This window comes from Cebus imitator, unplaced genomic scaffold (assembly GCF_001604975.1).
Source record: "Cebus imitator isolate Cc_AM_T3 unplaced genomic scaffold, Cebus_imitator-1.0 Scaffold280, whole genome shotgun sequence".
NCBI lineage: Eukaryota > Metazoa > Chordata > Mammalia > Primates > Cebidae > Cebus > Cebus imitator.
Window position 1 is genome coordinate 660,780 of NW_016107595.1, and position 10,986 is coordinate 671,765.

Below are 10,986 nucleotides of genomic sequence, written 5' to 3' on the forward strand. Positions count from 1 at the left end.
AAAAAAAAAAAAAAAAAAAAAAAGCGTTTCTGAGGAAATGCCAGAGCTCCAAGCTCTGACTTCGAACCTGGGCAGTTTAACAAACGTGAGCTCACATCCTGGCTCTGTCCTTCTGCACAGGTGACCTGGACCAGTCCCTGGACTGTCTATGTGCATTTCCTCTTGTGTCACCAGGGGGACAGGCAGCTAGGAAGACCTTAGCACAGTGCCTGGCACACATGAAGCTCTCAACAAACACAGCCACTACGGTATTAGACTTAAGCCAGGCAAACAGGATGGAGGGTGAGGAGCAGCCCCCACAGGGGAAGCGGCAGGTGCGGCATCTGGGCTGGAAGGAGAGCAGAGAGCAAAGCAGGAAGCTCCTGATAGAGCACTGGTGCCCTTCCTGCCATCCCTGTCACTGATGCTCCCACCACTTTGTGCCAAATCTCCCGCCCACAGCAGCTGTGATTCGGATCTGTACAGCGCAACCCCAAGGCCTGGTATAGTGCCTTCCACGTGGTGGGTAACGCACGGCTGCTGAGTCAATAAACATATGTACGGATGGATAAACGGATGGAGAAATGATCTAGTGATCGAGCGTACAACTGCTAGAGTAAAAAAATCCCTGGTTCCAATCCTGATTCTCTCATTGATTTGCTATGTGGCCACAAAAAAGCTGAGCTACAAAGGCTGGGTGCCATGGCTCATGCCTGTAATGCCAGCATTTTGGGAGGCTGAGGCAGGTAGATCACGAGGCCAGGAGTTGGAGTTCAAGACCAGCATAGCTAACATGGTGAAACTCTGTGTCTACTGAAAATACCAAAACTGGTCGGATGTGGTGGCTCACGCCTTTAATCCCAGCACTTTGGGAGGCTAAGGCAGGCAGATCATGAGGTCAGGAGTTGGAGACCTTCCTGGCCAACATAGTGAAACCCCGTCTCTACTAAAAATACAAAAATTAGCCAGGTGTGGTGGTGCATGCCTGTAATCCCAGCTACTTGGGAGACAGGAGATCACCTGAATCTGGGAGGCAGAGGTTGCAGTGAGCTGAGATTGGGCCATTGCACTCCAGCCAGCGTGACAGAGTGAAATTCTATCTCAAAAAAAAAAAAAAAAAAAGTTGAGCCCCATTTCTGACCCTCAGCTTCCTCATCTGTAAAATGGGAAAGTGATCATGATCTTTTATGGATGGAGGTAGAATGAAACACTAACAGGAAGCACCTAACTGGGTCACCACCCAGAGGCAGGCCCCCCAAAAGGGGAGCTGTTGGAATGTCTTCAAAATCTCAGCTCAGCCAGGCATGGTGGCCCATGCCTGTAATCCCAGCACTTTGGGAGGCTGAGGTGGAAGGATCATTTGAGGCCAAGAGATGGATACCAGCTTGGTTAACACAGCAAGATGCTCAGCTAGGCATGGTGGCTCATGCCTGTAATCCCAGCACTTTGGAAGGCCGAGGTGGAAGGATCACTTGAGGCCAAGAGATAGATACCAGCTTGGTTAACACAGTCAGATGCCTATCTCAAAAAAAAAAAAAAAAAAAAAAAAAAAAATTTAGAAGGCCGGGCACGGTGGCTCATGCCTGTAATCTCAAAATTTTGGGAGGCCGAAGTGGGTGGATCATGAGGTCAAGAGATCAAGACCATCCCGGCCAACATAGTGAAACCCTGCCTCTACTAAAATACAAAAATTAGCTGGGTATGGTGGTGTCCACCTGCAGTCCCAGCTACTCGGGAGGCTGAGGCAGGAGAATCACTTGAACCCGGGAGGCAGAGGTTGCAGTAAGCCAGGATCACGCCACTGCACTCCAGCCTGGCGCCTGGTGACAGAGCAAGATTCTGTCTCAAAAAAAAATTTTTAGAAAATTAGCCAGAAGTGGTGCTAAGTGCCAGTAGTCCCAGCTACTTGGGAGGCTGAGACAAGAGGTGTTCCCGGCTGAACTTGGACCCAGGATCTCATGCATGAGCTACGAATGTGCCACGACACTCCACCCTGGGCAACAGAACAATACCCTGTCTCTAAAAGAAAACCTCTGTTCCTCAGGGTTCTCCCATCCTTGGGCAGTGCTCCGTCATGGCATCCGCCACCTTAACTACGATGCCACCTCCTCAAATGGCCTTCCCTCCCACACCCCAACAGGAGGGCAACCCCATCACCATGCTGTGGCTCCCTTTCCCTGTCACCTAACATCACATCTGTCACCATTTATTCCTCCCTTAGAAATCATGAGTCCCATCCCATGGTAAGTTCCACTCTACGCATCTTACCCCTGCTGTATCCCAGCACCTAACACAGTAGCCAGCATGCGTAGGTGCTCAAGTATCTGGTGAATGAAAGAATGAATGAATGGATATAATAGTCATGTACAGGTCCCCTTACAATCCAAACAGTTACATAATTAATTCAGCAGGAAGTGTAAATTCTGGGCCTCCAGGGCCCAGGCAGATGACAGACATGAAGGGGTTAGGGCTTGGATGAGTCAGAGCACTTGTTTTCAACTACGCTTAAATAGATGTCAAGAGCTCTCCTGAATCTTGAGTTGCAGAATGTTCCGATTTTTCAAGAAAAATCAGACACCTGAATTTTTATATAAAATCTCCTGATTAAAAATGTAATGTTGGCATCTAATTTTAAAAGTAGCAGGGCGGCAGCACTGTGAAATCAACAGCTAAGTGTGAGATTGTTCGTTCATTCATTGATTCACTCATTCATTCATTTACAGGCATCAGAGGACTGGTACGGCAAGGACAAAGAATGGGACAAGTCCAGCCGAGCTAGGGCCTCTGAAGTTTGCGGTCAAATGTGAGGGGCAGACATTAGCCAGATGATAGCACACATAACAGAAAATTATAAAGGTAGGAAGTGACGTGAGTGCTCACATCAGGGAGGTCTGGTGGGAGAAAGCAGCAGATGACAGAGGTAGGTAGAAAGGATCGCACATCCTTAGCTCATCTTCCACTCACACGCACTGCTCAATTAAGGAGAAAACTCGTGGCTCATGTCTATAATCCCAGCACTTTGGGAGGCCAAGGCAGGGGATCACTTGAACCCAGGAGTTCGAGACCAGCCTGGACAACGTGGAGAAACTCCTACAAGAAAATTCAAAATTTAGCCTGGCATGGTGGCACGTGCCTGTAATCCCAGCTACTAAGGGCGCTGAGGTGGAGGAATCACTTTACCCCAGGATGCCTAGCTGCAGTGAGCCATGACGGCACCACTGCACTCCAGCCTGGACAACAGAGCGAGACCTTGTGAAAGGAAAGAAAGACAGAAAGAAAGACGGAAGGAAGGAAGAAAGGAAGAAGGAAGGAAGGAAGGAAGGAAAAGAAAAAATAAAGCAAACGAGGGTAGGACTTAATGAAACAGAATTGTCCTCTCTGAAGTGGACCATGCAATTCCAGGGTCCAGGAAAAAGACCTTACCTGTGCTGGGCTCCCTCGACTCCTCCCCAAATCCCTGCGTGTCCTTCTTTTTCCTACAAAGAGAAGCAGACAGTGACCACTTTCAGTGGGACATAGACTCCTCGGTCCCCTGACCCCCACCTCAGAAGGCCACAAACACTAAGCTTCAGCCCTGGCCCTGCCGCCGACTTGCTGTGTGATCTCGGACGGTTCAGTTTCCCTCTGTGGGCCACCACAGCCCGGACAACCACAGCCAGGTCCGCAGCCACCGACAGTTTACAAAGTGGCCTCACAGTGCGGGTCCAGGGTTGAGAATCCGGGTTGGGGCTGTTTCTTGGGGGATGGGTCTTAAGCTCTCCAAGAAAGCGAGCAGAGGGACACTAAAGGAACGCAGAGTATGGATTTAACGCCGCTCGATGGCGAGGAGGGTCAAAGGAGGGTAATCCAGGCTGGAGGCGTGGCCAGAGGCGAGTAGGGCGGGGCCTGCGACGTGCCGCGAGATGACGCTTATGAGGGCGGGACTACAGGTCCCCCGGATGGAGCCGCAGTCAGGAGCGGCCTACTCACAGCTTAAAGTTCAGCACCGCCCCGGCATTCATCAGCAACGTCCTGCAGAAGGAGACTTATGGTTACTAGGGGCGCCCCCCGTCCTGTCTGGCTCTCTCTTCCCGGCCTCTGGTCCCCCTAATTACCCGAACAGCAGGATGTCTCCGATCATCGTTACGTCCGAAGCGGTTGTCAGAGCCGGAAGCGGAAGCCCCAGGGAAGAGGGGGGTGGAGAGGAGCACAATCCGACCAATCCTAAAGCAACGTTGGCGAGGGCTGGGCCAATCGAAGGTGAAGGTCGGGAGGGTCCCGCCCTCTGCAGGCCAGGCCCCTTTAGGGGAGCACGAGCGCCCCACCTTGTTGGGGAGGTCCCGAAGCCGGAATAGAAGGGGCGGGGCCAGCGTCTGACCTCACTCAGGGGCGGGGTCTTCTGGGGCGGGATTGGGTCACGGGTTCGAAGCGTGCCGCGCTTGCGTGAGGTCTCGTGTGCCGTAGGGTTAGCTGGGCAGCAATTCCCACTCATTTGCTGGGGTCCCAAATTGGGCTTCTGGAGAAAAGGAATCCTTTTGACTCCGGAGCTGCACTGAGTGCGGGGTCCCGACGCAGTGGGCTCCTCGAAACGGGCGCCGCAACCAACTGGGTTCTCAAATGAGATCCTTTAGGGCCCCATGGGGGGCAGGGATCCCCACTGAGCTGCTCCCCACAAGACTCTGGGGTCCTGACTTCCGGAGCCCCACCGAGGACGGGGTTCCTGATCTAACGGACCCTGTGGGGCAGGAAAGTCTTGACCGGACCCCGCAGAGGACGGAGGTCCTAACCGATCCAATTTCCACGGGGATCAGGGGTTGTGATTCATGGGGTCCCACCAGGGCGTAAGGGTCCTCATTGTGCTCCACCGAAGATCGGGGTCCTCCTACTTGAGCCAATGGAGACCAGCTCTGGCTGATTCGGCCCCCTGGGAACCGGTGCCCCGCATGAGGGACGGGCCTCCAGAATGGGTAGCCCCCCAGCCCCTCTCGCCTTGCACTGGGGCCCCGCACCCCTCCTCCCTGGGTGGAACGGGGTCGCGATGGCACGAGGGTCAGCGTCTGGGACGCCCGACCGTCCGGCTCCATCCGTGGGGCTCGGCGTCCCCACCACCTGTCCCGGGGTGGGCCGTCGCCCCTCCTTTCCCGCGGGGGCCGGGCCTGGGGTGGCGCCTGGAGGGCGGGGGCGGGCCCAGCTGCGGGGGCGCAGTCGCTGGGCCGCTGGCGGCGGGACGGACGAGGCCGGGGCCCCGGGTGGCACCGGCGGGCGGGCGCCATGGAGCTGCTCTCGGCGCTGAGCCTGGGCGAGCTGGCGCTCAGCTTCTCGCGGGTGCCGCTCTTCCCAGTCTTCGACCTCAGTTACTTCATCGTCTCCATCCTCTACCTCAAGTATGAGCCAGGTGAGCCGGGGTCTGGGGCTGGAAGGGGCGGGTAGCGGGGGTCGCGGGCGGGAGCAGCTCGGGGTGCGCGGAGAGGAGAAGCCCGTACGTGGTGAAGGGAGCGGGGGGACAGGTTCAGGGATTGCATCGTGGGAGTGGGCAGGCGCGAGAATCGTGGGGTTCTCCCGCGATGAACCTGGGCGGGGGTGAGCCCAGGGTAGAAGCCCCCAGGACGCTGAAGCTGGGGGAGGGGAAGGAGAGGCGTGCGCCAGTTTAGAGGAGGGGGTGCAGGTGCTTTGGGGAGGGGTGGAGAGAAGGCCAGGACTCCTTGTTGGGTCAGAGCTGCAGGAACTTGGGCCAGGGGCGCTGGTCGTAGCGAGGGTGCAGGTGGGGGGCGATGCAGCTGCCCTGGCCGCACGCAGGTGTGACCTCCCTTCTTGACCTTGGCACGCGGAGTGGGAGCGCCAGCGGAGTGTCTATATAAGGGCCACCGCGCTGGGGGCTGCGGAAAGTGACACCGGTTCCCCTCCCGGCTGCAACTGTCCAGCACCCTCCACTCCCCTCCCTTCCCCACGGCGCTGGACCATTCGAGTCCCCACGGGAATTCTTCCAGCCCTGGCTCCAGATCCTTTCCACCCTCGGAGCAGAACCGGTCCCAGGGCTGGGTGACTTGGGGTCAGCGTCCTCCCTCTCAGCTCCAGATCCCCCGCTGGGGAGGTCACTGGAGGGTAGATCCTGCTTCTTAGATTTTTTAAAAAGTCATTTTTTAAATGAGGATGAATGGCTTCCTTAGAACGTGTTCTATTTTTATATACAAGATTCACCATGAGCAAATGTTTCTCGTTCATCATTATTCTAGCACACCAGCAACTTACTAGAAAATAGATTTTAGACTTAGAAAAATAGCAGAACCTCAAACTTCATAAACCTTCCTCCCACTTAGATGTAAATTACCCCTACAGCTCAGAAAGGAAGTAGCTTTATTCTCAGATGATAAAAACAAGTGCTCCTGTTTACTAAAACTCAAACTGAAAAGGGAAAAGAGAAAAAAGAGAATTACTGTCAACATAATGGTGGCCACCTTCCTGATCTCTCTTCTGTTCATTTATACCTATGTAGTTATAGACGTAAATGCACGCTTTTTTTTTTTTTTTTGAGACAGAATCTTGCTCTGTCACCCAGGCTGGAGTGCAGTGGTGTGATCTTGGCTCATGGCAACCTCTGCCTCCCGTGTTCAAGTGGTTCTCCTGCCTCAGCCTCCTGAGTAGCTGGGACTACAGGCACATGCAAACATGCCTGGCTAATTTTTGTATTTTTAGTAGAGACGGAGTTTCACCATGTTGGCCAAGATTGTCTTGATCTCCTGACCTCGTGATCCACCTGCCTCCCAAGTGCTGGCATTACAGGCATGAGCCACCTCGCCCAGCCAATGCACGCTCTTATACTAACAGGATTACACTCTACTTGCTAGGAATTTTTATTCTATTTTTGCCTGTTCACATGCCAGAATCTATTTCCTTAAATGCTATCCAGGAGAACACTTAATTTGCAAAACAAAATAGGCTTTTGTATTTTCCTAGCATGAACATGGGGCTATCTTTCCTTTCTGGGGAAGAATTCTTAGTGGCTCAGGCCCAGTCCTTGGGCAACTGCAGAACCCCGCATACCTTAGAAAATCTGAAACTAGCCAGGTGTGGTGACTCACACCTGTAATCCCAGCACTTTGGGAGGCCGAGGCAGGCGGATCACCTGAGGTCAGGAGCTCAAGACCAGCCTGGCCAACATGGTGAAACCCTCTTGCTATTAGAAATACAAAAATTAGCTAGGCGTGGTGGCATGCACCTGTAGTCCCAGCTATTCAGGAGGCTGAGGCAGGAGAATCACTTGAACCCTGGAGGTGGAGGTTGCAGTGAGCTGCGATCGCACCACTGCACTCCAGCCTGGGTGACAGAGTGAGACTCTGTCTCAGTAAAAAAAAAAATACGAAAAAGAAAATCTGAAACTGAGGAGGTTTGGATCCTTGTGGGGATGTGGGACGCAAATGTTTCGAGAAAAGAGGTCTCCCAGCTGCCTGGGAACTTGCAAGAAGGTTCAAGATGTTTCTGTAGAAGTCCTAGAATAAACCATCCAAACTCCAAGCGCTGGAGCCTGAAGGTTCCTGAGGCTGAGATGTGGTTCCAAACCCTGGGAGCTTTTTTCTTATCTCCACCTCAGACCAATTGAATCAGAATATTAATCTCCCCTCCCTCAGTGACTGATGTATGTTATCAGGGCTGAGGATACTCCACCCAGTTCACTCTCCTCCTTTCACAACTGGGGAAACAGGAAATAGTGGCCAAGCTATCTTAAATACACAGTGAGCCTGTGTTCTCACGGCTGGTCAGTTGCAGCCTCGGGCCGCAGCCCAGGTCTGCTTAACTCCAAGAATCAGTAAAACTAACGTGAGGTACTTGGTTTCCTTAGAAAAAGTAAGGTGTTGGAGGCCAGACGCGGTAGCTCATGCCTGTAATCCCAGCACTTTGGGAGGCAAGGCGGGCAGATCGCTTGAGCCCAGGAGTTCAAAACCAGCCTGGGTAGCATGACAAAACCCTGTCACTACTAAAAATGCAAAAATTAGCCAGGTGTGGTGGCACACGCCTGTAATCCCAGCTATTTGGGAGGTAAACACATGAGAATCGCTCGAACCTGGGAGACAGAGGTTGCAGTGAGCTGAGATCTCACCGCTGCACTCCAGCCTGGGCAACAGAGCCTGGGTGAGACTCTGTATTGGGGAAAAAAAGAAAGAAAGAAAAGAAAGGAATTGGATTGAACTGTTAGGCTCAGTTTAGCCTGCATGCTAGGCATCTGTAAATTTTCTTCTCAGAATTTGTATGTTGGACCAGCTACAGAATTTGCAGGGCCCAGAACAAAATATCAGTGTGGGGCCTTTTGTTCAGAAATTAAGAATTTCAGGCCTGGGCACAATGGCTCACGCCTGTAATCCCAACACTTTGGGAGGTCGAGATGAGTGGAGGTGTGAAGTTTGAGACCAGCCTGACCAACATGGTGAAAACCCCTCTCTACTAAAAAATACAAAAACCAGCCGGGCATGGCGGCCAGCGCCTGTAATCCCAGCTGCTCTGGAGGCTGACGCAGGAGAATCGTTTGATCTTGGGAGGCGGAGGTTGCAGTGAGCCAAGATCACGCCATTGTACTCTAGCCTGGGTGACAGAGCAAGACTGTCTAAAAAAAAAAAATTAAAAAAAAAAGAATTTCATAGCCAGGCATGAAATTCTGGTGTGTGTCTGTCATCCCAGTTATTCAGGAAGCTGAGGCTGGAAGATCACTTGAGCGCAGGAGTTGGAGCTCAGCTGCGCCTGGTTCAGGCTTTCTTGAGAATTCTGAGAAAGGATGAAGCTCAGAGTGTGGTCCTCAGCTGAGCAGCATCAGTGTCACCTGGGAACTACAGTGAGCTGTGATCACACCACCGCCCTCCAGCCTGGGCAACAGAGCAAGACCTTGTCTCCTAAAAAAAATAATTAAGGCCAGGCGAGGTGGCTCACGCCTGTAATCCCAGCACTTTGGGAGGCTGAGGTGGGCAGATCACCCGAGGTCAGGAGTTCAAGACCAGCCTGGCCAACATAGTGAAACCCTGCCTCTACTAAAATACGTACAAAAATTAGCTAGGTGTGGTGGTGCCTGCCTGTAGTCCCAGCTACTGGGGTGGTTGAGGCAGAAGAATTGCTTGAACCCTAGAGGCAGAGGTTGCAGTGAGCCAAGGTTGTGCCACTGCACTCCAGCCTAGCGCCTGGCAACAGAGCGAGACTCTGTCTCAAAAAAACAAAAAAATTAAGAGTGTCTGCATAGGTCAGATAATCTTAGCATTTGGGGAGGCTGAGGTTGGAAGATTGCTTGGACTTTGTGAGCAGCCTTGGGCAACATTGTGAAATTCCTTCTCTATTAAAAATACAAAAATATTAGCCAGGTGTGGTGGCATGTGCCTGTAGTCTTAGCTGCTAGGGAGGCTGAAGTGGGAGGATTACCTGAACCCTGCAAGGTCGAGGCTGCAGTGAGCCATGATTGTAGCACTGCACTCTAGCCTGGGTGACAGTGAGACCCTGTCTCAAAAAAAAAAAAAAAGAAAACAACAACAAAGCACATCTCCCAATCCGGGAAGTCAGTTCTACCACTAGCACTGGGTAAACACCACACCAATTATTTCACCACCATGAGCTTCAGTTTATTTGTCTGTGAAATGGGATCATTGGTAAGAGATTCCCAGACTCCCTTTCCTAGCTATTGTAAAGATCTATAGAGAATTTTGTCAGTGATAAGGTCTAAGGCATTTGTGAGGGATGGTTATGTTATTTGGAAGTCTGCGGAGCAATGTGTTACTTGGGGTACGGGCATTTTCTGGGTCAGGATTGCTTCTTCTTTTTCTTTTCCTTTCTTTTTTTTTTTTTTTTCTTTTTTTTGAGTTGGACTGTTGCTTCCTTGCCCAGGCTGGAGTGCAGTGGCACAGCCTCAGCTCACTGCAACCTCTACCTCCCAGATTCAAGTGATTCTTCTGTGTCAGCCTCCCAAATACCTGAGATTACAAGCGCCCGCTACCACACCTGGCTAATTATTTTTGTATTTTTAGTAGCGATGAGGGTTCACCATGTCTGCCAGGCTGGTCTTGAACTCCTGACCTCAAGTGATCCACCTGCCCCAGCCTCCCAAAGTGCTGGGATTACAGGTACGAGCCACCGCTCTCGGACAACTGAACTTTTTTAAAAAAATTGTTTTTTCTTTTCTCTTTTCTTCTTCTTTTTTTCCCTCTTCTAAAGTTTAACAACTCCTGTAAAAAAAGAAAATTTTTTTGAAACAGGATCTTATTCTGTCTCCCAGGCTGGAGTGCAGTAGTGCAGTCAAACCTCACTCTAGTCTCTACCTCCTGGCTCCAGCAGTCCTCCCACCTCAGCCTCCCGTGGGTCAGGCTTTCTTGAGAATCCTGAGAAAATCCAGAGTGTGGTCTTCAACTGAGCAGTGTCAATGTTCCCTGAGAGCTGGTTAGAAATGCAGAGCCCCTGTGGTGGCTCACGCCTGTAATCCCAGCACCTTTGGAGGCTGAGGCGGGGAGATTATGAGGACAGGAGTTCGAGACCAGTATGGCCGATATGGTGAAACCCCATCTCTACTAAAAATACAAAAATTAGCCGGGCATGGTGGCAGGCACCTACAATCCCAGCTACTTGGGAGGCTGAGGCAGAAGAATCAGTTGAAACTGGAAGGTGGAGGTTACAGTGAACCAAGATCACGCCACTGCACTCCAGCCCGGGCAAAAGAGCAAAAGTCCATCTCAAAAAAGAAAAAGAAAAGAAAGAAACTCAGAGCCCTAGCTGTTTCTGGGCATGGTGGCTCACACTTGTAATCCCAACACTTTGAGAGGCCAAGTCAGACAGATCACCAAGATCAGGAGTTCCAGAGCAGCCTGGCCAACACTGCAAAAACCTGTCTCTACTAAAAATACAAAAAATAGCTGGGCGTGGTGGCACATGCCTGTAATTTCAGCTACTCAGGCGGCTGAGGCAGGAGCATTGCTTGAACCAGGGAGGCGGAGGTTTCAGTGAGCCAAGACCACACCATTGCACTCCAGCCTGGGCAACATGAGTGAACCTATGTCTCAGGAAAAA

At 51.9% G+C, this 10,986-nt stretch overlaps 2 protein-coding genes across 2 annotated transcripts in view; one reads left to right on the top strand and one right to left on the bottom strand.

Annotated features, from left to right (window-relative positions):
• Window positions 1-4,456, bottom strand: part of SMIM7 (small integral membrane protein 7) — an 18,348-nt gene extending 13,892 nt beyond the window's left edge. The window contains exons 1-3 of the mRNA XM_017501196.1: window positions 4,074-4,456; window positions 3,949-3,990; window positions 3,403-3,455 (exon numbers count right to left, since the gene is read on the bottom strand). Coding sequence (XP_017356685.1) covers window positions 3,403-3,455; window positions 3,949-3,990; window positions 4,074-4,450 — 472 coding nt within the window. The 5' untranslated portion in view covers window positions 4,451-4,456. The remainder of the gene's footprint in view (window positions 1-3,402; window positions 3,456-3,948; window positions 3,991-4,073) is intronic.
• A 694-nt stretch (window positions 4,457-5,150) lies between these two features.
• TMEM38A (transmembrane protein 38A) overlaps window positions 5,151-10,986 on the top strand; it is a 30,839-nt gene continuing 25,003 nt past the window's right edge. The window contains exon 1 of the mRNA XM_017501198.2: window positions 5,151-5,353. Coding sequence (XP_017356687.1) covers window positions 5,230-5,353 — 124 coding nt within the window. The 5' untranslated portion in view covers window positions 5,151-5,229. The remainder of the gene's footprint in view (window positions 5,354-10,986) is intronic.